The sequence below is a fragment of the Leguminivora glycinivorella genome, chromosome 27, assembly GCF_023078275.1.
Source record: "Leguminivora glycinivorella isolate SPB_JAAS2020 chromosome 27, LegGlyc_1.1, whole genome shotgun sequence".
NCBI lineage: Eukaryota > Metazoa > Arthropoda > Insecta > Lepidoptera > Tortricidae > Leguminivora > Leguminivora glycinivorella.
In genome coordinates, this window is record NC_062997.1 from 1,626,850 (window position 1) to 1,654,346 (window position 27,497).

The window sequence follows — 27,497 nt, forward strand, 5'->3', positions numbered from 1 at the left end:
GTGTTTCGGTGTCGTGTTTTAGTGACAGTGCAAGCCAGAGTTTCAAGGTTAGATACTACCTGTTTTTAAGAGATAGTTAGGACTTTCTTTGGTTTGTTTAGTAATGGCAGCGTTAATTCATTCTGACTGTTGTATAATAGATTACTTACTAAATGAATCAACACGTTTTTCGATGCAAACATTCGAAATAAAGAAATGTATTGTCACGCGAGGCCGTGATCGTCCAGAGTTAATTATAAGTTATAAGCGGAGAGATGGCTTTTTTAAGCGCTTTCATAGCGGACTGTATGATAAATGCACTTGGATAGGCGCCTAAGGCACCTAATATTAAGGTAGGTTGCGTTTTTTAGGGTTCCGTAGTCAACTAGGAACCCTTATAGTTTCGCCATGTCTGTCTGTCCGTCCGTCCGTCCGCGGATAACCGATAACCACCGACCGATATTCATGAAACATATGGCTAAGAACACTCCCGACTAACTCAGCTTTCAGACAAAAAAAATTAAATCTAAATCGGTTCATCCCTTTGGGAGCTACGATGCCACAGACAGACACACAGACAGACAGACAGATACGTCAAACTTATAACATCCCGTCGTTTTTGCGTCGGGGGTTAACAAATTTCGATGCAGTGACCAAGACATAAATGGACTTTTATTTATTTAGATAAGGAGATATTTTGAAACGCAATGATACTGTATTTTTATCAGTCGTTGATAATAGTATGATTATCTCGAACAATGTCCTACTTAGTTTTCATTGATAACTTATTCGTAACGGACGCGTTGCAAAAAGGTTGGGGTTCCCTGGTGCAAATTATTTTGTCATTAATTCAACATAAAAACAAAGTTATTTTTATATACTAGATCTTAGATACTAATAACCTAACCACAAAATTAAAATTTGAAAAAAACCCACGACACATAGTGGACCGATTTTCATGAAACATGACTAAGAACACTCCAGACTAACTCTGCTTTCAAAAAAAAAATACTAAATCTAAATGGGTTCATCCGTTCGGGAGCTACGATGCCACAGACAGACACACACAGACAGACAGACAGACAGACACGTCAAACTCATAACACCCTGTCGTTTTTGCGTCGGGGGTTAAAAATTACAGTTTCGATTAGACTATTCACTACTGTAATAGTACGTTACGATTCAAGTGCGAAAAAAAGGAAGATTTGGTAGGAGGTAGGGCATAGCGAATGATATTCCGCTTTGTGTGGTAGGGCACAGCACAGCGGATATCGTCTCGCTCGAATCTAGAGCAGAGCCCAACTGGGGTATGCCTCAAGCCTTAAAGACCGCAGCCAAATAACACTAGGTGTTGTGTTCCTGTCGGTGAGTAAGGATTGCCAGAGCTCAACGAGGGTGCGGTGTGCTGACACTTACGACTAACTTGATTGTCCTTTGAGTCGTCGGCAACCCGAACCCTTGTTACACTTTTTCGTGTGTTTGCTTAACACAGCAAAAAAATGTACAAGTTTCTAATGGGGTGGCACTACACTGTTTGAGTTGCAATAGGTTACATCCGCTTTACATCGGCGGGCCGTATACTTGTTTGCCACCGACGTAGTATATAAAAAAAAAAAGATGAAACGAGTGGCGATCAATTGAAACACGACCGAAGGGATTGTTTTAAATCGAAACTAGTTACAAATTTCCTTTTCGCACGTGTATCGTACGACGCCGGCGCGTATAACTTTAGTGTACGTTTATGAATAAAGGGGTTTAATTATTATACATTTATTTTAACTTAGTGTAAAACATTTTCATAACGATACACACAGGAATGACTAACCTAATTAGAACTAACAATATGTTTAGTGATATGTGCTAAATAGTGATTGTGATTGCAAACACTAACCATGGATGAAAGTGAACAGGAGATTGTGAAAAAATACAAAAGTTTACCCAGGATCAAACGGAAGGAGACATGGAGAAAAACCAGGGTAAGCGGATTTTTTTTTCTCATTCGGAGAGGGTATTTTTCTTTCCTGTTAGAAGGGAAGTTGCACTTTTCTGTACAGGGACTTTGGCAACAACATCAGCCTATCGCAGTCTACCGCTGGACATAGGCCTCCCCAATTTCACGCCACCGTTTCCGATCTTCGGCTGCTCGCATCCAGCTCCTGCCAGCCATCCTGCCTGAGGGCGTCCTACACTACGCTTGCCGAGACGCGGTCTCCACTTAAGAACTCGTTTCCCCAACGGTTGTCGGTTCTACGGCTAATATGGCCAGCCCACTGCCACTTCAGCTTGCTAATACGGTGGGCTATGTCGATCAGGCTGATTCGATCCCGCAGAGAGACGCCGAGCATAGCCCTTTCCATAGCCCGCTGAGCATAGCCCTTTCCATAGCCCGCTGAGCGACTTTGAACTTGTGGACCAGCCGTACCGTCAGTGTCCACGTTTCGGCTCCGTGCGTCATGATCATGACGGGTAGGACGCACTGATTGAAGACTTTTGTCTTCAGGCACTGTGGATCGACGATGTGAAATCTCGACGTAGCTTTCCAAATGCTGCCCATTTTTCTGTTCAGGGACTTTGGCAACAGCCAATGAAAATATCAACGCAACGAAAAGAGTTTAGAATCATCGTCCTCCTTGCGTTATGCCGGCATTTGCCACGGTTTATGGGAGCCTGGGGGTCCGCTTTGACAGCAAGAGTTCATAATCTATAAAATAATTCATATTTCGGGGGTTTCCTCATAGGTGTTGTAAAAAACAGTATGTGTCACATGGTAGTAAAGTTCCTATTTCTACCTCGGTCGTTGAACTCCGCTCATGATTCTATGTAACATACATACATATATACAATCACGCCTGTTTCCCAGAGGGGTATGCAGAGATCACGGATTTCCATTTACTACGATCCTGACAAACCACTTTCGCTTCACACACTTTCATAACGTTTCTCATACACGCTCGTCGGTTTCGAGTACTTCTGACTTCTGGCCTGGCCTTTTTGCAATATTTCCCCGATTTGATCTAGAAAGGTTCGCCTAGGTCGTCCACTTCCAACTGACCCTTCCACTCTTTTTAGGGTTCCGTAGTTGTCGCGCCGAGCGCGATGTAAATTGGTAAGTGGTATTGAATAGGTTACTACTTTGTCATGTGGCAACACGGACAGCTCGAATGACAGCTCCAATGGCGGGACGGAAGCACATTGGCGCCATTGGAAGAAAAGCAAGGTACGTGCACGTGGCGTGAGACGGCGCGGGGTGTATGAAATGAGGAGTACATGTAGCGCCTCCACGCCGTTACAGGAGCCTGCCCTGGTGAGTGTTTACACACATATTTATACTTGTATAATCGACAATACTAGCTACATGGGAGTGGAACAAAGGGTTAGCCAACGGCCTTTGGTTAACGTAGTTTCACTAAGTCGTAGTCCAATCCTGAGGTGTCTACCTAGACAAATAATACAAGGACATTGGACTGGGGAGCGTAGGGCTCCCCGGAGTGTGTACCGGAAGCACACAGGCAAAGCATGTAGTACGGTCGGTTATGAGTTGGAGTAAGGGTCGGGTCTAGTGGGGGCAGGCTTATGGAGGACCCCGTGGGGGCAGCGCCCCCACGTCCAGGTGGTGTGTAGGACACCAGAGTACTATATGTTCAGCTAGTACTTAGTCTGGAGGCGAACCGATCGTACAGGGAGAGTCACTCTGGATAGGCCAGTAGACTTGACTCTCATTAACAGACGTGCGATGCCAACTCTGGAGTAAATATACATATAACAGTGTGGTCGAAAGCGACCCCTTCTCCTACTCTCATGTAGCATGGCGTTATATGTATTACTGATATGATGAACCCTTGTTGCCCACGCGGATCTATACCCAAGTCGGATTCAGGCATGTGTGTTACACAACGTCGGGTATAAAGGGGGCGACAAGAAATGGTGGAGATGCTGGGATTTCTGATTGGAAGTAGACTCCTGAAATATGTAAGGAACCATCTTGATCTTGACATTGAGAAAGAATATTTGTGGTCAGACAGTTTGGTCGTACTCAGCTGGATGAGGTCGAATAAATTGCTTCCACCCTTTGTTGCTAACAGAGTGAATGAAATAAAGCGTGACCACCCCAACACAGAGATGTTCTACGTCCACACAAAGCAAAACCCTGCTGACATTGCGACACGACCCGAACTGTTTGAAGAGAAAAGACAACTTTGGTTTAACGGACCAGAGTTTCTTGTCAAAGAAGAATCCTGCTGGCCCCAGAATAGACTCTATGAGTCACATCAAAACCTTCTTTCCGTTGGGGAGGTCCTGGGTGACTACCCAGGTGAACCGACACAGGAAGTATCCACTGGTGATAACATTGACCAACGTGAAGCCCTGGAGCAAGAAAGTCCCAGTGAACCCGACGAACCTATGGAGACTCAGGATTTGAACACACACATAGAGAATGGTGAATATCCTACTGATGGAACCATGGAACTTGACAATCCTGAGAATCAGAGTGAAGAGGGTATCCAGCAGCAGACCACTGTTAACAAAAGAGTGTCTGAGATAAAAGATCTACAAAAACGTCACTTTCAAGAAGAACTAAATGGTAAAAGAACACATTTAGCACGAAACTTAGATCTTTTTGTCGATGTAGACGGCCTTCTGAGGTGCCGTGGACGTATGGCGAATACCACTTGGAGCTATGACATGAAGTATCCGATACTACTGCCAAAAAACTCTGAGTTCACCGACAGAGTCATCAAGGAGACCCATGAGAGTAACTACCACGTCGGTGCTCCACACACATTGAGTATCATCAGAGAACGCTATTGGATACCACAGGGGAAAGCCCAGGTGATGAAAGTGTTAAAACGCTGCACCCAGTGTGTCAAACACGGAGGTGGTCCATACCGTTTACCAGCTACGCCGGCACTACCTCCAGAACGAGTGAATTATAACACACCTTTCACTTATACTGGTGTTGACTATCTAGGACCGCTATTTGTGAGTACCCAGACTGGCAAAGAGAAGCGATGGATAGCTTTATTCACGTGTTTGACGGTAAGAGCCATACATCTTGAGCTTGTAAAGGATCTTTCAGCTGAAGAATGTCTCCTAGCCTTGCGACGGTTTATAGCTGTGAGAAACAAGCCGCAACGGATATACTCAGACAATGCGACTTGCTTCAAGTTAGTTGCTGAAATGGTACAACAGCCATTCTGCGTTAAGAATGACATCCAGTGGAAATTCATATGTCAACTAGCACCGTGGCACGGTGGATTTTATGAGCGGCTGATAGGCATGGTAAAACATTGCCTCAAAAGAACACTGGAAAAACACCTTCTTAACGATACCAGGCTACTAACAGTGGTGAAAGAGGTGGAAAATGTGCTTAATTCGAGACCACTGACAAGAGTCGGCACTGAAGTGGAACATGTTCTCTGTCCAGCAGATTTTTTAAGCCTAGGACAATGTTTAACTATGAGACCGTCCACCGTGGATTCACCGACTTGTAACACGGCTACAAAGAGCGACCTTGTTGAAAGCTGGAAGAGAGGGTATAGCATTCTGGAGGAATTTAAAAGAATGTTCATCCAACAGTATCTGGCTAGTCTCAGAGAGAGATACAACAACTCACCCAAGCAGCCTAGAGTGAAATCTCTTCGATCACCACAAGTAGGCGACCTCGTACAAGTGAAATCGGACCTCAAGAACAGGAACCTCTGGAAAGTGGGGAAGATCCACGAACTGATCAGAGGAAGCGATGGCGAATGTAGAGTAGCGAGGGTCAAGACTGACGATTCTACTTTAACACGTTCTGTTGGCCATCTGTACCCGCTGGAGGTGGAGGACGAGACACCTGACATAGAACCCATGGCGGCAGATTCTGTTGAGGTCGAGGAGGTCACTGGAGAGGTGGAGGTTCCAAGGAGTTTGAACCCTACACCTGCACTCGATGAACAACCCGACATCGAGATTGATTCTACGGGTGACTGTGGAGTATCCAGTCCTGATGAAGTCCCACCATCAGGGGAGCAGCCGGAGGAGAGAGGCGTTGGTCGGAGCAAGCGGAGCGCAGCGATTCGAGCCAGGGATAAGATCCTGGAGTGGACGCGGAGCTTGCTCGCCTTGCTGCAATAACCTTTTTTCGCTGTCGAGAGTGTCGCGCCGAGCGCGATGTAAATTGGTAAGTGGTATTGAATAGGTTACTACTTTGTCATGTGGCAACACGGACAGCTCGAATGACAGCTCCAATGGCGGGACGGAAGCACATTGGCGCCATTGGAAGAAAAGCAAGGTACGTGCACGTGGCGTGAGACGGCGCGGGGTGTATGAAATGAGGAGTACATGTAGCGCCTCCACGCCGTTACAGGAGCCTGCCCTGGTGAGTGTTTACACACATATTTATACTTGTATAATCGACAATACTAGCTACATGGGAGTGGAACAAAGGGTTAGCCAACGGCCTTTGGTTAACGTAGTTTCACTAAGTCGTAGTCCAATCCTGAGGTGTCTACCTAGACAAATAATACAAGGACATTGGACTGGGGAGCGTAGGGCTCCCCGGAGTGTGTACCGGAAGCACACAGGCAAAGCATGTAGTACGGTCGGTTATGAGTTGGAGTAAGGGTCGGGTCTAGTGGGGGCAGGCTTATGGAGGACCCCGTGGGGGCAGCGCCCCCACGTCCAGGTGGTGTGTAGGACACCAGAGTACTATATGTTCAGCTAGTACTTAGTCTGGAGGCGAACCGATCGTACAGGGAGAGTCACTCTGGATAGGCCAGTAGACTTGACTCTCATTAACAGACGTGCGATGCCAACTCTGGAGTAAATATACATATAACAGTGTGGTCGAAAGCGACCCCTTCTCCTACTCTCATGTAGCATGGCGTTATATGTATTACTGATATGATGAACCCTTGTTGCCCACGCGGATCTATACCCAAGTCGGATTCAGGCATGTGTGTTACACAACGTCGGGTATAAAGGGGGCGACAGTAGTCAACTAGGAACCCTTATAGTTTCGCCATGTCTGTCTGTCCGTCCGTCCGTCCGTCCGCGGATAATCTCAGTAACCGTTAGCACTAGAAAGCTGAAATTTGGTACCAGTATGTATATCAATCACGCCAACAAAGTGCAAAAATAAAAAATGGAAAAAATGTTTTATTAGGGTACCCCCCCCCCCCCCCCTACATGTAAAGTGGAGGCTGATATTTTTTTTCATTCCAACCCCAACGTGTGATATATTGTTGGATAGGTATTTAAAAATGAATAAGGGTTTACTAAGATCGTTTTTTGATAATATTAATATTTTCGGAAATAATCGCTTCTAAAGGAAAAAAAAGTGCGTCCCCCCCCTCTAACTTTTGAACTATATGTTTAAAAAATATGAAAAAAAATCACAAAAGTAGAACTTTACAAAGACTTTCTAGGAAAATTATTTTGAACTTGATAGGTTTAGTAGTTTTTGAGAAAAATACGGAAAACTACGGAACCCTACACTGAGCGTGGCCCGACACGCTCTTGGCCGGTTTTCATATACTTTCTTCGTTAATCTCCTCTCATCCTCTATATAACAATACCTCGCTATGCCCCGAATTCAATTTAAGAATCCTTCACGTCATTCAGAATAGGATTCACTAATCGACCTCGCCGTAAATATCTCACTTTGCTCCTTTGTGCCTAATTCTACTATTTTACACGTGGGTTATAATTATTATATTAGTATGTTTACAAAGTTACACCCATAATATTATAATGCATGAGTAACATTTGGTAACATATAGTGTCATTTAAATAATAATATGCCAAATAGAGCATCTGATGTTCTCATCTCAAACGAACTCGATTACGTAAACAAACACATAAAATTAATAATATTTAATGCCATTTTAACACGTAAACATAGAAATATTCATAAAACTTTTCAACCGCTAGTGACCAATAGTAAGGAACATTACGATACAAGTGCGTAAAAAAGGAAGTTCGAAACGAGTGGCGATAAATTAAAACACGACCGATGGAAGGGAGTGTTTTAAATCGACACGAGTTACGAAATTTCCTTTTGGCACGTGTATCGTACGACGTTTTTCAGTACAGAATGGCCTCCGAAGTTTCGACCTGGCATATAATGAACCACTTCTCGCCCTAGTGCGTAAAAAACGGGATACCCCCATTTGCCAGAATTTCATTTGCCATAATTTTATTTGCCATCCTATTCAACAATCATAATATTGTTTCTCATAACATCTTATGCCATAATCATTGTTTACTATATTAATCTAGTGCCAGAAACTTTGTTTCCCATAAAGTCAGTTTCCATAATGTCATTTGTCAGAATCATCGAAATCCGTAAGTACCACATTCCATACCATCATTTGTCATACAAATTAGCGTCCAGAAAAGTCAATTTCCATAATGTGCTTTGGCAGAATCGAAAACTACTATAATAGGTACTAGAAGGACTAGAGAATGAAACTGCTATCAGAAAGTAGGTTAGGTTAGAACTGTGACCCCCTGGAAAATGAAACTGCTATCAGAAAGTAGGTTAGGTTAGGTTAGAACTGTGAACCTCTGGAAAAGGAAACTGCTTGTAAAGTAGGTTAGGTTAGGTTAGAACTGTGACCCCCCGGAAAATGAAAATACTATCAGACAGTAGGTTAGGTTAGGTTAGAACTGCGACTCCCTGGAAAATGAAACTGCTATCAGAAAGTAGGTTAGGTTAGGTTAGAACTGTGACCCCCTGGAGAATGAAACTGCTGGAAAAGTAGGTTAGGTTAGGTTAGAACTGTGACCCCTGGAAAATGAAACTGCTATCAGAAAGTAGGTTAGGTTAGGTAATAATATGGGCAACAATTAATATGGCAATAATTGCTTATGGCGTTTGAATATTCTATGAAACCATATTATTGCACTTAATAATATGGCTAACAAATAGTATGGCATTGTATGATTATGGAAGGTAATATTCGGATAAACAACGAGTATGTCATATGATTTTTATGGTAAACAAATCATTCGGGCAAATGAAATTCAGGCAAGTTAGATTCGGGCAAATGAATATTATGTTAAATGACTGTCGGGCAAACAATAGACAACCGTAAAAAACACCATTTGTACTGAAAAAAAATAATACTTTGATGCCATTTTAACACGTAAACTCATTGATCATAAAATACATCCTGTATACGTGTGTGTCCCAATGAGTTAATCGGCACTTATGTGCGAAAATGTCATTTCTGTCTGTCTGTCTGTGTGTGTGTCTGTCTGTGGCATCGTAGCTCCCGAACGGATGAACCGATTTAGATTTAGTTATTTTGTCTGAAAGCTGAGTTAGTCGGGAGTGTTCTTAGTCATGTTTCATGAAAATCGGTCTACTATGTCGCTGTTGGGGGTTTTTTCAAAATTTTAATTTTGTGGTTAGGTTAGGTTATTGCCAGTCGCTTCTTGGTAAAGGAAAACATCGTGAGGAAACCGGACCAATCCCAATGAAGCCTAGTTGCCCTTCGGGTAATTCGGGTTGGAAGGTCAGATGGCAGTCGCTTTCGTAAAACTAGTGCTTACTCCAAATACAGAGTGTAAGAACTAACCTAACCACAAAATTAAAATTTTGAAAAACCCCCGACCGCGACCTAGTGGACCGATTTTCATGAAACATGGCTAAGAACACTCCCGACTAACACAGCTTTCAAATAAAAAAAACTAAATCGAAATCGGTTCATCCGTTCGGGAGCTACGATGCCACAGACAGACACACACACAGACAGACAAACAGACAGACAGACAGACAGACAGACAGACGGACAGACAGACAGACAGACACGTCAAACTTATAACACCCCGTCGTTTTTGCGTCGGGGGTTAACAAAAATGGTGATGATCCGTTTAAGGGCGTACTCAGTATCGTATTCTTATCAGGAAAAAGTAGAAGAAATTTTTTTTTTCGCTAAAAAAATTTTCACTTTTGTATGAGCCGGGCCGCGCGAATCGGTCGAATCTCCATACAAAGATAAAAAAATTTTTTGCGAAAAAAATTTTTTATCCTACTTTTTCCTGATGAGAATACGATACTGAATACGCCCTTAAACGGATCACCACCATTTTTGTTACACCCTGTATTGGGATTAGTTGCCAAAGCGGACCCCAGGCTCCCAATCCCATGAGCCGTGGCAAATGCCGGGATAACGCAATGAGAATAACGATGATTGATACGTCAAATTGTCTCGCGAGTAGGTATAAACGTTTTGTGAATTTAAGCCAACGGCACTGACCTACCGCGATCATATGATATCATCACACTATCATCATCATCACTTTTAATAAAGCTGACATCATTTTGGCCAATTTTCCAACAGTTTCTCGGTAGTGAAACTGTGTGGGGCGTTAAAAGGTGTGTTCAAAGATTAATTTCGTCACTACTTTTAAAAAATCTCGTATCTCACGCTGCTTCTCAAAGTTAAAACGCAGTAAGTCTATATGCATTCCATACATACTTACTACAATTTTCTTTTCATTGACAGACGAAGATACAAGTTTTTTTAAAAGTTGTGACAGTGGGCTATTTCACCACAGTGACTTGACACTGACAATTCTGTGCATATTTCTGGGTTGATAAGTAACTCAGCGTCAATATTTCCTTGTTGAACAGGCAATGAACGGCGAAGTGGCACTGTCGGGCGATAATTGTCACTATTGTGAAATAGGCCACTGCGGTTTGATAGATTATTTGACAGGAATTATACTATGACACTGACAATAACCATCAACTCTCAAATAGTCCTTACCATTGTAAGGACCCTTACACACAGGATTGACAGGATACAGTATGGCCACTCCCGCTCGCAGAAAGTGCCTCCCATCCCCTCTCGGTTACCTCACAGTTACCTCCTGTCAAAAACGCGAACAGTCGACCTGTCATATTTCACTCATACAAGTATAGTACGCGTTCACCTACACGAGCTTAGACTGTGTGCTAGGGACGCGCCTCTTTCATATATTTGATCGCCAGTGTCCGAGGTGTGACACAGGTGTAGCATGACCTCATATTCCCAAAAGGGTTAGACAGAGCATATGAAACTGCTAAAACTTCAGTGCCACGCTTAGTAATTCACTGGTTGTTGATATATATGGTCGGTCGACCGGTCTGGCGCAGTCGGTAGTGACCCTGCCTGCTACGCCGCAGTCCCGGGTTCGAATCCCGGTAAGGGCATTTATTTGTGTGATGAACACAGATATTTGTTCCTGAGTCATGGATGTTTTCTATGTATATAAGTATGTATTTATCTATTTAAGTACGTATATCGTCGCTTAGCACCCATAGTACAAGCTTTGCTTAGTTTAGGGCTAGGTTGATCTGTGAGGTGTCCCCAATATTTATTTAAGGTATATCAGACCCTTTAGCATAACTTGCCTTGTCGCGCGCGAGTCCATACATCAAGCGCGACTTAAGTATGGACTCGCGCGCGACAAGGCAAGTTGTGCTAGAGGGGCAGATAACGACTTTGAGTTATAATAACAATAAAAAAAAATGTTTTTCCAACTCTACATCAATAGTTTTTTTATATTTACATCATTATCTCATACTCAGTTACCTTTCGTCACTACTTTTAAAAAAACCGGCCAAGAGCGTGTCGGGCCACGCTCAGTGTAGGGTTCCGTAGTTTTTCGTATTTTTCTCAAAAACTACTGAACCTATCAAGTTCAAAACAATTTTCCTAGAAAGTCTTTATAAAGTTCTACTTTTGTGATTTTTTTCATATTTTTTAAACATATGGTTCAAAAGTTAGAGGGGGGGGGGACGCACTTTTTTTCCTTTAGGAGCGATTATTTCCGAAAATATTAATATTATCAAAAAACGATCTTAGTAAACCCTTATTCATTTTTAAATACCTATCCAACAATATATCACACGTTGGGGTTGGAATGAAAAAAAAATATCAGCCCTCACTTTACATGTAGGGGGGGTACCCTAATAAAACATGTTTTTCCATTTTTTATTTTTGCACTTTGTTGGCGTGATTGATATACATATTGGTACCCAGCTTTCTAGTGCTTACGGTTACTGAGATTATCCGCGGACGGACGGACGGACGGACGGACAGACAGACATGGCGAAACTATAAGGGTTCCTAGTTGACTACGGAACCCTAAAAACTTGTATCTTCGTCTGTCAATGAAAAGAAAATTGTAGTAAGTATGTATGGAATGCATATAGACTTACTGCGTTTTAACTTTGAGGAGCAGCGTGAGATACGAGATTTTTTAAAAGTACTGACGCTTTGTCATCGCTAATTATCCATACTAGAATATATTATAAATGGGAAAGTGTGTGTGTGTGCGTGTGTCTGTTTGTCCGTCTTTCACGGCAAAACGGAGCGACAAATTGACGTGATTTTTTAAGTGGAGATAGTTGAAGGGATGGAGAGTGACATAGGCTACTTTTTGTCTCCTTCTTACGCGAGCGAAGCCGCAGGCAAAAGCTAGTTTAGCATAAATATTTACACTGTAATTCTCAAATGATCCATGACAATGATGAACTATGTTAATTCTATAAAGTCGTATGTGCCATACAAAATGAATATACATACGACGTTTTGATATTTTGCAGTAGCGTGGGTGTGGTATCGTTTACCATAGACATAGAAAAAATATAGACGTAAGGTTTTAAACAGAATCTAAATAATCTGTTTGTCATCCGGTATAGTCTCATGAAGCATGTCATATTACGGAGAGAGTCAGATATTAGCTACTTTTTCTCTTTAACTTTATGAAAATTATATGAATTTTTGGTGAAAATTTAAATTTTGGAAAAATCCCGACATAGTGGACCGATTTTCATCAAACATGGTTAAGGACACTCCCGACTAATTCAGCTTTTAAACAAAAAAAAAACTAAACTAAATCGGTTCTTCCGTTCGGGAGTTACGATGCCACAGACAGACACACACACAAACAGACAGACACGTCAAACTTATAACACCCCGTTGTTTTTGCGTCGGGGGTTAAAAAGTGGTGCCATGATAGCATCACATACCAGTCATCTAAGAGTTTCTGCGATCTATGTCGTTTACCCATTTAGTTTAGACATCATTATATTATTTTGGTGCCAATGTCAATGGACTCTGTCTAAAAACTACGAAGAAATATCAACCTTTCGCATTAATTGATAGAACTCAAATTTTAACAACTAAATTTTGTCGCTTGCGACATTTTGGTTCTTATTTGGGTTGTATCATCAACAAAGAAGTCGCGCGTCTATAAAGGATTAAGTACAAATTGTATTCTATTTTATATTGGACTCTATTTCTTGAGTATAAAGTTCAAAATGCTACTGACTTATTGTGGCAGTTCATATTGCAGTTATGTTAGTAATTAATAAGCTTATCAAGCTTATGCGATTGTAATAAAGTTCAAATTAGCTTAATTTTTTTTTTGTGAATGTATATTATGAAATCAGCTTAGTAATAAAAGAGCCTAAAATTCAATGTACTTTTCATTGCAATTTGAATCCTATGTCTTATGCAGTAGAGTTCTTAGTGGTTGTGGATGTTTTTGTTTGTATTTTTGGAATATTATGTCAAAAGTGGGTGACAAGTGATGTGGTGAGGATGCAAAACGGTCAAGTGCGAGTCGGTATAAGACGACGGTTATAAAAACTACAACCTGTATAGAATGAATACGTGACAGGTTGCCAGCCCATCGTCCGCACCGCAATAAACCTATATCTCACAGTCAACTTCTACGACACCCACGGGAGGAAAAGGTATGGTGAAATTCTTAACCCATCACCACACGGAACACCACATAGTTATGTACGAAATGTCATTTGATATTTGCCAGTCGCTTTTCGGTGAAGGAAAACATCGTGAGGAGACCGGACTAAATCCAATAAGGTCTAGTTACCGTTAGGGTTGGAAGATCAGATGGCAGTCGCTTTCGTAACAACCTAACCACAAAATTAACATACATACATATACATATAATCACGCTTGTATCCCATAAAGGGGTAGGCAGAGCACATGAACTACTAAGTTTCAGTGCCACTCTTGGCAATAAGGGGTTGAAAGAAATCCAAACAAATTAAAAAAAAAATTAAAATTTTGAAAAAACCCCGACCGCGACCTAGTGGACCGATTTTCATGAAACATGGCTAAGAACACTCCCGACTAACACATCTTTCAAATAAAAAAAAACTAAATCGAAATCGGTTCATCCGTTCGGGAGCTACGATGCCACAGACAGACACACACACAGACAGACAAACAGACAGACACGTCAAACTTATAACACCCCGTCGTTTTGGCGTCGGGGGTAAAAACTAGTGTTATCTTGGTGTTAGTTGTCAGAGCGGACACCAGGCTTTCATAAGCCTTGGCGAATGCCGGGAAAACGCAAGGAGGATGATGACGAGTAATGTGAAGTACATTAAACTTGGACCAAACAGAATTTCCAGAATTTTCTTCGAATCCAAGCAATAACACTTTAAAAATGTCATCTCTCCTACAAAGATACATCTAGCCGTCCAATAAAAAACCTCATTTCAATTACATAAAGTCTAAATTCAATCACCACGCAGTTTTAGCACATGTTAACACTCAATGTGTACTCATCTTCGTCTATTTAAAACTATGGCATAATACACTATTAAATCTAAACGGTCTTAAGTATAGTCAAGGCAATGAGTGACATATGACAGGTCGACTGTTCGCGTTTTTGACAGACGGTAACTGTGAGGTAACCGAGAGGGGGTGGGCGGCACTTTCAGCGGGGAGCGGGAGTGGCCATACTGTATGATAATACTCTTTATTATACTGTGGTCAAGGTGTTAAAATATAGATGGGGACAAAGTGTCAAAATTATGTATACACGACTCTATATATAATACTTCGCTTCGCTCGCGTTAGAAAGAGACAAAAAGTAGCCTATGTCACTCTCCATCCCTTCAACTATCTCCACTTAAAAAATCACGTCAATTCGTCGCTCCGTTTTGTCGTGAAAGACGGACAAACAAACGGACACACACACTTTCCCATTTGTAATATTAGTATGGATTATAGAAAATTCTTACACAGATTGACTGAGTCCCACGGCACAGTATAATGAGTACTATCGTACAGTATGGCCACTCCCGCTCCCCGCTGAAAGTGCCGCCCACCCCCTCTCGGTTACCTAACAGTTAACGCCTGTCAAAAACGCGAACAGTCGACCTGTCATATTTGACTCATATAAGCATAGTACGCGTTCACCTACACCTAGCTTAGACTGTGTGCTAGGAACGCGCCTCTTCCATAATATTTAATCGCCAGTGTCCAAGGTGTGCCTACATAGAAAACATCCATGACTCAGAAAGTCAGGAACAAATATCTGTGCTCATCACACAAATAAATGCCCTTACCGGTATTCGAACCCAGGCACTAGGCAAGCAAGTATGGTCGCGCGATAAATGATAATACATATGGCCGTCCCTATCGCACTTACAAATGCACGTCTGCCAGGGCCGCGGCACACCTCGGACACTGGCGATCAAATATATGAAAGAGGCGCGTTCCTAGCACTCAGTCTAAGCTCGTGTAGGTGAACGCGTACTATGCTTGTATGAGTGAAATATTATGGGTACATATTTTTGGCACTTTGTCCGTATCTATATTTAATAATTTGGCTGTACGTAGGATTGGAATAGATTTTAAGACACTTTGGGAGACAATATGACTTTGCATTTGTATTTTAAGACAGTGACTTTGAAGTTGTTTCTATCGCTTGCCGAGCACAAGGTGACTAGTATACTGTACACTGTACAGTATAGCTTTACGAATAACGTATGGGTCTTATTCTAAGTTGGTACATACCTACGACTAGGAAAAACTTATAAGTAATTATAACAGCGAAGATGACAAAAACCGGCCAAGAGCGTGTCGGGCCACGCTCCAGAGAACACCACGTCAAAAACTCACTCTGGGTAATCTTCCATCTACCCAAGGGTCACGCTTACACTGGTCTCCCTGAGTCTATTTTCATATGTTTTGGAATAACACCCTGTATTGTTTGTTTAGTACTTTAGTTTATATTCGCGCATCGCACCGTTCACATGGCTTCGAACGAATGGGGCACGAAATTGCGCGATAGTGTTGTTAGACTCAGTTGTGTGGATAGAATGGATAGTTTGAAAGTGACAGAAAGTGAGAGAAGTGACAAAAGTGATAAAATCACTTTAAAAGTCGCTCAAGATAGTAATAAAGGGAGGGAAAGATCGCCTTTTTCGGTGAGTTTCTGATTTATTGAACTGAATTTTCGCAATTTCTAATTGCTATCGCTATTACTATTTAATAACCTAAGTCTAACCTAACCACAATATTTTATATTTGAAAAAAAAAACCCCGATATTTTCGACCGGTCTCCATCAAACATGGCTAAGAAACTCCCGACTAATTGAGATTTCAAACAAAAAAACTCAATCTAAATCGGTTCATCCGTTCGGGAGCTACGATGCCACTGACAGACAGGCAGACACGTCAAACTTATAACACCCCGTCGTTTTTGAGTCGGGGGTTAAAGCTCGGCCACACATGCGCGTTTTGAGAGCGTAGGCGGAGCGTCAGTGGAGCGTTAGCGGAGCGCAATGATAGCGGTGCGCCGGACGAACGCTTGCGTTGCGCCCAGCGGACGCCGGCGAGGTTTCCCATTTATAATATAAGTATGGATGGATTTTTGTGTAGACCCAAATATTAACCATACCTCTCTTTACCCACAGCTGGACACATGGTTCGGCCGGCCGAAGAAAGGCGGCGGCATCGAGCGAGGCTACGACACAGTGCCCCGAGCGGAGCCGAGTCGAGCCGAAGATGACGAGCCGAACGCCGCCAACGAGTATACTAGCAAGATCGACGCGCTGGACGATAATCAGCTGCAGAGGAGGTTCGAGGAGATGCTGGTGAGTTGAGACAGAAATAGGCGGATGACACGTTTATTTAATTTATTTAATCGTATGGCATGCACGTTCAGGCAATCAGAGTACAGCTTTGAGATCATTGGCGACACCGAGGCGGATGACACGTGTCAGAGAGAGACGACAGTATTACAGCCGAGTGTAGCCGATTAAGGCCGAAGATGAGCCGAGGAGTATACTAGCAAGATCGACGCGCTGGATGATAATCAGCTACAGAGATTCGAGGAGATGCTGGTGAGTAGAGACAGAAACAGGTGGATGACACGTGTCGGAGAGAGACGACAGTATTCCAGCCGTGTAGCCGAGTGGAGCCGAAGATGAGCCGAGCAGTATACTAGCAAGATCGACGCGCTGGACGATAATCAGCTGCAGAGGAGATTCGAGGAGATGCTGGTGAGTTGAGACAGAAATAGGCGGATGACGTGTCAGAGAGAGACGACGTTATTACAGCGTATTTAACACTAGCTTCTACACTGGGAGAAATTAGCATTGTGAATTTAACAAGTTCGACTTGTTGCGGTTTATCCGTTTGAATCAGCCAAACGTATGTTTAAAACAATATGTGTCAGGTTGTTTTTATAAAATCGACTTGTTGATTCAAATATTTTGCCGATTCAAATGACAAGTAGCTTGTTGTTTGAACCAAAGAGCACGTAGGCACTATTTTAACCAAAAAACTTGTTGAACGAACATGAAAACTGGTTGTATTTTCTCTCAGTGTAGGAAAACATCTTGAAGAAACCTGCATATGCGAAGGAATCCAAACATTTTATTTAAAGTCTCCCATCCGCATTGGGCTAGAACTATAGCCCTTACCCTTTCTATCCACTCATGCATGAGAGAACTGTGCCACACTACTTATTAGGGTGGAACGAAAAAACACTTTTCTGGAATTAGCAAACCTAATAGTTATCAATCAATATATGTCCCTTAGTCTATGAAGCCTTTGTGCAAATTCTCAGCTTTTTAAATCAACATCTTCTGCCTCCGCATTAGGTTTGAAATTTTGAAAATCTCATACAAACCTGAAAATTCAACTTTTAGATAAAAAATATTTTTCGACAGTATTATGTTCAGTATACATTATTGATACATATTATTACAAGAAACTACCAAAAATTGTGAAAATAGCGTTAAAAATCGCCAATTTTCAGTATTTTAGCGGCTATTTTGGCGAATGTACTGAAACTAGACAAACTTTGGCGATTCTTGACGCTATTTTCGCAACTTTTTGTAGTTTCTCATAATGATATGTATCAATAACATATACTAAACATAATACTGCCGAATTTTTTTTTTATCTGAAAGTTGAATTTTTAGGTTTGTATGAGATTTTCAAAATTTCAACCCTAATGCGGAGGCAGAAGATGTTGATTTAAAAAGCTGAAAATTTGCACAAAGGCTTCATAGACTAAGGGGCACTGATTGACAACTATTAGGTTTGCTAATTCCAGAAACGTGAACAATGGCAGGCGTTCACCTACACGAGCTTAGACTGTGTGATAGGAACGCGCCTCTTTCATATTTGATCGCCAGTGTCCGAGATGTGACTGTAGGGTCAATAATTTTTGGTATTTATTTTTACTTTTCTTCCAGTCGGACATGAATCTCAGTGAAGAGAAGAAAGCGCCGCTCAGGAAATACTCACGGGACCAGAAGAAGAAGATGCTGGTTGCTTACAAATTCGTCAACGCGCAGGTACTTAGACTGATGGGAACTAGAATATAGGGAATATTACAGCAATGTTTTGGCACTAGAGTGCGGCACTATCAATCACTCTAAACCTTGGAGTAACTTATACATACGTCTTAAAAAGTTTTTATAAGCTTATATTCTAAATACTTGCCTTGTTAGTATGTTAGTTTGGGTCAAAACGTAGAAGCTAAATTTGACCCACTTCCCGGTTTCCGATTGAGCTGAAATTTTACACACATATGTAAATCACGTGCCAATGCAATATTATGGTATCATGGAGCTGATCTGATGATGGAGCAGAAAGGAACTCTGTTGTGAAACGTCGTATCCCCATCGAGTAAGGGGTTTTTAGAAACGTCTAGATGAACGTTGAAAGAAAGATACAGTCGGCGATAAAAGCCTGTGCCAAAAATTAAATTTTATCAAAAAAACTTATTCATATCAAAGCGGTTTGTTTTCAAAAGGCTGTTTGGATGTTATATCGCTTCCTTGTCATGTCGCACTTACAAGAAAAATGAAACAAGAGGCAACAGGCACTACGTCTAATCCGAATCCAATCCGAACCCGTGAAAATAAGATCCGTAATAACCGTACAACTATTTATCTATGGTAAGTTACGCAGTAGATCCGATCTCCGTCATCCGATATCTTTCCGGCATTCTCCGGATCTTATTAACACTGGTTCGGATGAGACGTAGTGCAAAACCGCTGTAACAAATCGTTGCTTTAAAGTTGTTGTTAGCTCAAAGGAGTTACTACTCTATAAAAGAATTCTTAGATGATAAAGACTTCTGAATATTTAGAATATAATTATGTAGGTAATTATTAATTTATAGTTTGACATGCATGCTCTCAAATTTGTATGCCGTAAGGCGCCACATAGTGAAACTGAACTGAAATGTAATGTAACAACTTATGTTGGACAAATAAATGATTCTGTATTCTGTATTCACTACTTTAAAAAAAAACTTGTATCTTCGTCTGTCAATGAAAAGAAAATTGTAGTAAGTATGTATGGAATGCATATAGACTTACTGCGTTTTAACTTTGAGAAGCAGCGTGAGATACGAGATTTTTTAAAAGTAGTGACGAAATACTGTCCTTAAAATTACACGCTGACCTTTTACATTGCAGGAAGGCCGATCGAAATTCGAAAAGCCCTCAGACTATGTATCATACCTAAATCAGCCTGAACTCTCCGTGGGCAAACTACACAGTTGCCTAGAAAACTTAAGGATAGCCCTGACCAATAACCCTCTGTCGTGGATTGAAGAATTCGGGACGAAGGGCATTGAGAGTATATTGACTACGCTAAATCTATGTTATACCAAGTAAGTATATACTTTCTGTTCAATATTTATTTATTTATTTTGACGACCGGTCTGGCTCAGTCGGTAGTGACTCTGCCTGCTAAGCCGCGGTCCTGGGTTCGAATCCCGGTAAGGGCATTTATTTGTGTGATGAGCGCAGATATTTGTTCCTGAGTCATGGATGTTTTCTATGTATATAAGTATGTATATCGTCGAATAGTACCCATAGTACAAGCTTTGCTTAGTTTGGGGCTAAGTTGATCGGTGTAAGGTGTCCCCAATATTTATTTATTTATTTATTTTATTGCACGCCTCAATGAGGAGGCACACTCAAAGATTATAGATGGTGCCACCCTATTACTCCATACGTGAGAGCGAGATGATATGTTTTTTCTCTCTCTCACATATGAATAATAGTGACATGCCTAGATACTTGCACAGGCGCCGCCTGGCGGGATAAAATATCAGTGTGCCTCCTCGTTGGTAATCAATATATTGACTATGTAATACACATCAACTTTGAGGAGGTAAAACAACAGGCTATCTTATCGCTAAAAAGCGGTCTCTTCCAGACAAACTTTAGGTAGCATATTTTACAATACATACATAAAGTAAATTCATAAGAATCTATATTTACAAAAAAAACTTAATACGACTTAATACGTGAGTAACCCGCTTAAAATATTTTTTAAATATGTATGAGTCTCACGGGAGTTTTATAGTTAAAATTCATAATAATCTGTCAAAACTCTTAGTATGCTGTAAGAAACTGTTCTTATAGTTGTTTATAGAAGTTGATGTAATTTTACCCAAATATGATCCCATAGAGCTCTTGAGCGCTAAAGTATCCGAAGTATAACTACTTCGCAAACGGTTTAAATTTATATTAATAATATTCATCCATTTACACAATTTCTCCAATTTAACGCTACAATGGGAGTGGATTTTATCGGTAAGTCTAAAACTAAACTATGTGCAGATAAGTAGTAATAGTAAGAAAAAAATGGTGTTTCACTCGGTAGTGTTAGTGTTGATGACTGGTATGTGCAACCCTGCCTGCTTAGCCGCGATCCTTGGTTCGAATCCCAGTAAGGACATCTATTTGCGTTATGAGCAGGTATTTGCTCATAAGCCATGGATGTTTTCTATGTGGTATATATGGTTGTCTGAGTACCCACAATACAAGCCTTCTTGAGCTTACCGTCGGACATAATCTGTGTAAGAATGTCCTATAATATTTATTTATTTTAATTTCCAGTGACTCCCGCTACGATCGAGTGCAATACGAGTGCATCCGGTGCCTGTCCGCCATCTTGAACAACACAGTCGGCATCAGGACCGTCTTCGAATGCAGAGAGGCGTTACCAGTCCTGGCCAGGAGCTTGGACGCGAGGAAACCGCACTGTGCTTTAGAAGCGGCCAAGGTATGTAAAAAAAACCCCGATATAGTGGACCAATTTCCATTAAACATGGCTTCTTAAGTGTTCTTACACTCCCGATTAATTCAGCTTTCAAACAAAAAAAACTAAATCTAAATCGTTCGGGAGCTACGATAGCACAGATAAACAGACAATATAGACAGAGGACAGACAGAAGACAACAGACTGACGACAGACAGACGACAGACAGTAGACAGACAGACGACAGTGAGACAGACAGACACGTTAAACTTATAACACCCCGTCGTTGTTGAGTCAAGGGTTGAAAACAAAAGACTGCCGCCATCTTGAACAACACAGTCGGGATCAGGGGGGTTACCATGACGTGCTAAAGCCGTTCAGTTTAGGTTGATAGAGAGGGACGGAGCTATGTAACTGCTATAGCTGTGTCCCTTTCTCTCAACCTAAACTGAACGTCTTTAGTACGTCATGGTAACCCCCCAGGACCGTCTTCTAGTGAAACGACGGGGTGTTATAAGTTTGACGTGTGTGTGTGTGTGTGTGACTGTCTGTCTGTTTGTCTGTCTGTGTGTGTGTCTGTCTGTGGCATCGTAGCTCCCGAAGGGATGAACCGATTTAGTTTTTTTTGTTTGAAAGCTGAGTTAGTCGGGAGTGTTCTTAGCCATGTTTCATGAAAATCGGTCTACTATGTCGGGGTTTTTTTCTAAACTTTAATTCAATAACAAACATTACCCCATAATATACCTCCATATTGCCATCTAGCCTTCACATATCCGTAATACAACTTATCTTTCTAGGTGTTGGCAGCCATATGCCTCATTCCGAACGGGCACGAGAAGGTTCTAGAAGCTATCACAATGGCTGGAGAATCGAACAGGAAGCCTCGACTGCTGTGCATCGTCGAGGGGCTGGACAGCAAAGCTCCTGAGAGTTTAAAGGTAAAGCTTGTCTTTGATCCATCGGCGGAGTCGCCAGTCTGTCGGTTTACAGCTCAGACGAAGGATACTATAGACTTGACGTAAGCGTACACGTGTTTCACTTAACACTAAAAACCTGAAAACCGTTCAGAATCGAGAGTAGAATCTTGGCTATATCTTGATGGGGGTAATATTTTTGTTTAAATTAGTATTATTCATTAATTTTTATTTGCCTATTCTATTGTATTCGTAATACAACATTGTGTATATCGCATTGCTAGAGGTTGTTTACCTTTTTAAGTATTTAGGGGTATTAATACTGGCTGGTTACTTGGACGATTATTTTTTCCGCTACTAGTTTGACGTTGTTTGTCAGTTTAATCTTAATGTTTATCATAAGTCATAACAAATTGAACTCGTACCTAATTACAACCTTGTCATTCTGAATATTGGGTTTAAATTTGCTTACTGCGATTACCTGTCCAATTTGAAGTTTACTGTGACAAAGCTTTAAAGTGTTTTACAGTGACATCTTAGCTGTCTATTGGTAAACCTTATGTCGTTGCAGTAACGTACACAAATAAATAGTTTTATGGTTTATGATGGTAGTTAGCAATTATTTTATTGAGTGTATAGCTAAAAGTCAAGTAGAGCTGTACAGAAAATTGAAAATTCAATTAAAAAAAAGTAACCATCAGATTAAAAGATGAATACTCTAGATGAGTTTAAAAAAATAAAAATCAGTTGGGGTGTCTGAGGTTTTGAGTGATACCGGAAACACGTTGTATAATAATGGAGCGAATTTAAGAAGTATTTTAAAAATGGCTGACAGTTTACCATAAACACACTGGCTTTATGTCTTACTCTTTTCGCGTGCATATAGCGCGCCTTTGGAACGGCCTTCCACTACATATTAAAAATGCCCCAAATAAGTTCGCTTTTAAGAAATCGTACGTTGACTGGTAGAGAATGCTGTCTGGCATTAAGTCCGCCTTTTGTACTACAAGTTTTTTCTTTCTTTGTGTACAATAAAGATTAATAAATAAATGAACCTACGTAATTTGGGCGGTTAATAAGCTTGACAAGTCACGTACTTATTTGTTTGCCACAAACTCGTTTGTGGCAGCGGCGGAAAAGTGAAACTATGACAAAGACAAAAAATAACATTTTGCTCTCTGTCACTCTTATTATAATTTGTATGTCCATCTCGTTCGGTAGTGGTATTATTATTTGGCTGTATAGTCTATAGTATCCTTTGTTTAGGGTTTACAGGTTGCACTTCGGGGAGTGTGCTCAAGAGCTCATCATTCTCCTTGCGTTATCCAGGCATTTGTCACGGCTCGTGGGAGCCTTGGGTCCGCCTTGACAACTAACCCCAAGATTTGGCGTAGGCACCAGCGGCGACGCGTGAATTTCTTGTTGGTAAAGCCAGGGGGGTTGTTGGGATCTGTTTCGTATGGACTTCTACAGATACTGCAGAATTTTAGGGAACCCGTTGGGAATCGACTTGTATCGACGCTACGCCACTGGTAGGCACTAGTTTAAGCCCCTCTAAGGAAATCGAGTTTACATGTTCTAACATGATGAAAGCGATTCATTGTTGCCAACCGATTCTCATGAAATTGTTTAACCAGATTCTAGGATGGAACATTTTTTTTTCGATCTAATTTTTCGAAACTTACTTAAGTTTGGAAAAATTAACTATCGTGACTACTTGACTGTGATAGTGATTTTAAGAACTTAGTATCTTTATTATTTATTTAAACTTTATTGCATAACATAGAGTATAAATGGCGAATTTAATGCCTTAAGGCATTCTCTACTAGTCAGCCATTGAACCAAACAGAAACTTCAAATTGGCGCGGAAAATAAAACAGAAATATGTATTTTTGTGCGCACACCAGCGTGGGACTCAAGTCAATCTGTGTAAGAATGTCCTATAATATCTATTGTATGTTTGTCTGCCAACAGAACGGCTGCATGCAGCTCATAAACGCCATAATAACGGAACCGGAAGAGTTGGAGTTCAGAATGCATTTGCGGAGCGAATTCATGAGGACCGGCCTGCAAGATTTAATAGGTATGTTTTTTTTATACCACGTCGATAACAACAGGTATACGGTCCGCCTGATGGAAAGCGGTAACCGTAACCTATGGACGCCTGCAACTGCGACGCTCCCACCATCGGTGTTCCCAGAAAAATACGACCTCGGTCTCTTTAAACGTAGAGTGAGGCTATTACTAAATCGGTGAGCTCCATCTTAGACTCTGTCTTCACTTCCCATCTGGGGGGTTACCATGACGTGCTAAAGCCGTTCAGTTTAGGTTGAGAGAGAGGGACGGAGCTATGTAACTGCTATAGCTGTGTCCCTTTCTCTCAACCTAAACTGAACGTCTTTAGTACGTCATGGCAACCCCCCAGGTGTGATTAGGGTCAATCGCCGATCAGTCCATAAAAAAAAAAACAAGGGGTGTCACATTTTATTTCCTCTGTACGGAAAACGTCAACTTTCGGTACGCTCCGAACAGAAAAGTATTGAAATTTCGGCCAATAAATAGAAATCCTCAGATCACAATGCTTGCCGTACTCGGTTCAGTCTCAGCAATGCTATGTAACTTTAGATATTTTTCATTCTTTTTAATCAAACACGCATAGTAAATGTGCATTTTCCCGCGAAATTATAGGGTTTTGTCACTTTTCGGGATTTGGAAGGACAAGTTCTCCCAACAGGATGAGTTTGGGCCGCTATAAAGGGGGGGGGGATACTCTATCTAACGATACTATACTTTCTATTTGTAGAGGTTTACAATGTTCACAACTATTCCAAATTTCAAGTTGATAGCATTAGTAGTTATATAGAGATATTTAGGAATGTGACAGACGGACAGAGTCGCACCATAAGGGTTCTTGTTTGTACCTTTTTGGTACGGAACCCTAAAAACGTGTCAGTTATTTTTGACTACTCTATAACATACAACTAGGGAACAAATCAAATTATTTTATTGAATATTTTTTGATTTGTTATTTTTTCAAGTAGTCACACAACTATATATAAATTATAAATTGAAATAGATATCATACACGAAAGAAAAAACCACCAGTGGGCCTTGTCGTTTTTTCTTTCGTGTATGATATCTATTTCAATTTATACTCTATGGCACTGGTCCCACCGCGAGCTAGTAAGCTATGAGCTATCAGCTATAAAAACGAACAAAAGATAATCACTCCCGTGCGAATAAAAGAGACACGGCGATTTTGATAGCTCACCGCTGGGCGAGTAACCATAAACATCGCCGTGTCTCTTTTATTTGCACGGGAGCGACTATCTTTTGTTCGTTTTTATAGCTGATAGCTCATAGCTTACTAGCTCGCGGTGAGACCAGTGCCTATAACATATTTAAAAATCAATGAAATCGGAGGGGGACAGTAGGGTACCATTCCTTGTCAGCCGATAATCCCTATTTTGCAGTAATATACTATTATTATTGTCTATAGATGAATTACGAGCGGGCGCGGAAGGAGCCCGACAGATCCAGATGACGGTGTTCGACCAACACGCCGCCGCTGACCAGGACGAGTTCCTAGCCAAGTTCGATGACGTCAGGTGTGTGTTACTACCCTTTAGAGTGAGAACTCGCATGCGAGTTACAGACGAGTTGCGAGCACCCAGAGAGTGCTCTCCAAATCCCGACCAGGGGCCGATTTTTGAGTCTCACTGTCACTAAAATACCGGTTGAAAACGGTGAATTGCCCATTATTTTCAATGACAATTTTCTGAATTCGAACGCGTGAGACTCAAAAATCGGCCCCCAGGACGAGTTCCTAACCAAGTTGACGCCAGTGACTGATTGACAGGAAAACCCTCTTTTTTAAAAAAAAAACATGCACTGACGTCAGGTCAGTACGTGAGTTCAAATCTCACCTAAGGCAGTAATTTTCCACTTTTAAATTAAGATATTATCTAAATATCCATACTAATATTATAAATGGGAAAGTGTGTGTGTGTGTTTCTTTGTCCGTCTTTCACGGCAAAGCGGAGCGACGTATTGACGTGATTTTTTAAGTGGAGATAGTTGAAGGGATGGAGAGTGACATAGGCTACTCTTTGTCTCTTTCTAACGCGAGCGAAGCCGCGGGCAAAAGCTAGTTACGATATAATTTTGTTACAGAGTGGACTTCCACGATGCCAACGAGTGTTTCGAGCTAGTAAAGAACTTGGTAATGGACACACCAGCGGAGCCATACCTGCTCTCCATACTGCAACATTTGCTCTTCATACGGGACGATGAACTAATAAGGTAAGTTGCTAAAAGCACAGTATAATAAAAAGTACTACCGTACAGTATAGCCACTCCCATTTCCCGCTTAAAGTACCGCCCACCCGTTCTCGGTAACCTCACAGCAAAGAGGATCTAGTATTATAGAGAGTTACTGTCGAAGCAAAATGTGTAATAACAGTGCATAGACTGTGAGCGTCAGGACCCCTGGACCACTACAGATATTTGATGTTTAGTACATACTAAAATTTAGTACCTATTTGATACTATTTATTTGGTACCTGAGTACATATATTTGGTACCTCCACTGATATCGAAAAATCGAGCGAATAAAGTGGCCAGACATTCTGACGTCAGGATGTCTGGACCATTTTTGGTTTACATAGTTCTAGACAACACTACTAATTGATCATTTTTATATTAAAGGAAAACCCAAGACGTGTGTACAAAAGGAAAGGCATGGAAAGATTTGCGAAGTCCGGCGTGGCTTCCGTAGCTCAATTGGTAAGAGCATTGCACGGATTGCAAAAATGGTGCGGGTTCAAGTCCCGCCGGAAGCGTAAATTTTTCCATTTTTTCCTTTAATATAAAAACACTACTAATTGATATCTTAGTCAATATTTACTACCTATTTGGTACCTGTCAATATATTTTTTTCAAATTTTTTTGGCGTACCAGAAAAAAGTTATGATGGAATTTAAAGTTGTGAGCCCAGCCGTGGCGTTGAAGTATGTAGCGCATGTCCAAAGAATAGAGGCAAATCCGCCTGCCTTCCTGCGCGTCAATTTAAATAGGAATTTATTTTTAGGCACTCGCACATCATCTCTACTGACTAGTGGCATTAATATAGTCGAAATATAAAAGTAACAAAACAGTGTCAAAACAGGCGCTACATACTTCAACGGCACGGCCGGGCTCACAACTTTAAATTCCGTCATAACTTTTTTCTGGTATGCCAAAAAAATTTGAAAAAAATATATTGACAGGTACCAAATAGGTA

At 41.2% G+C, this 27,497-nt stretch overlaps 1 protein-coding gene across 1 annotated transcript in view; it reads left to right on the forward strand.

Annotated features, from left to right (window-relative positions):
• Window positions 1–1,761: 1,761 nt before the first annotated feature.
• Window positions 1,762–27,497, forward strand: part of LOC125240248 (protein diaphanous) — a 70,501-nt gene continuing 44,765 nt past the window's right edge. The window contains 9 exon segments of the mRNA XM_048148082.1: window positions 1,762–1,955; window positions 16,703–16,882; window positions 18,494–18,595; window positions 19,727–19,923; window positions 21,161–21,326; window positions 22,100–22,240; window positions 24,191–24,299; window positions 25,716–25,824; window positions 26,390–26,518. Of these exon segments, the coding sequence (XP_048004039.1) occupies window positions 1,872–1,955; window positions 16,703–16,882; window positions 18,494–18,595; window positions 19,727–19,923; window positions 21,161–21,326; window positions 22,100–22,240; window positions 24,191–24,299; window positions 25,716–25,824; window positions 26,390–26,518 (1,217 nt within the window). The 5' untranslated portion in view covers window positions 1,762–1,871.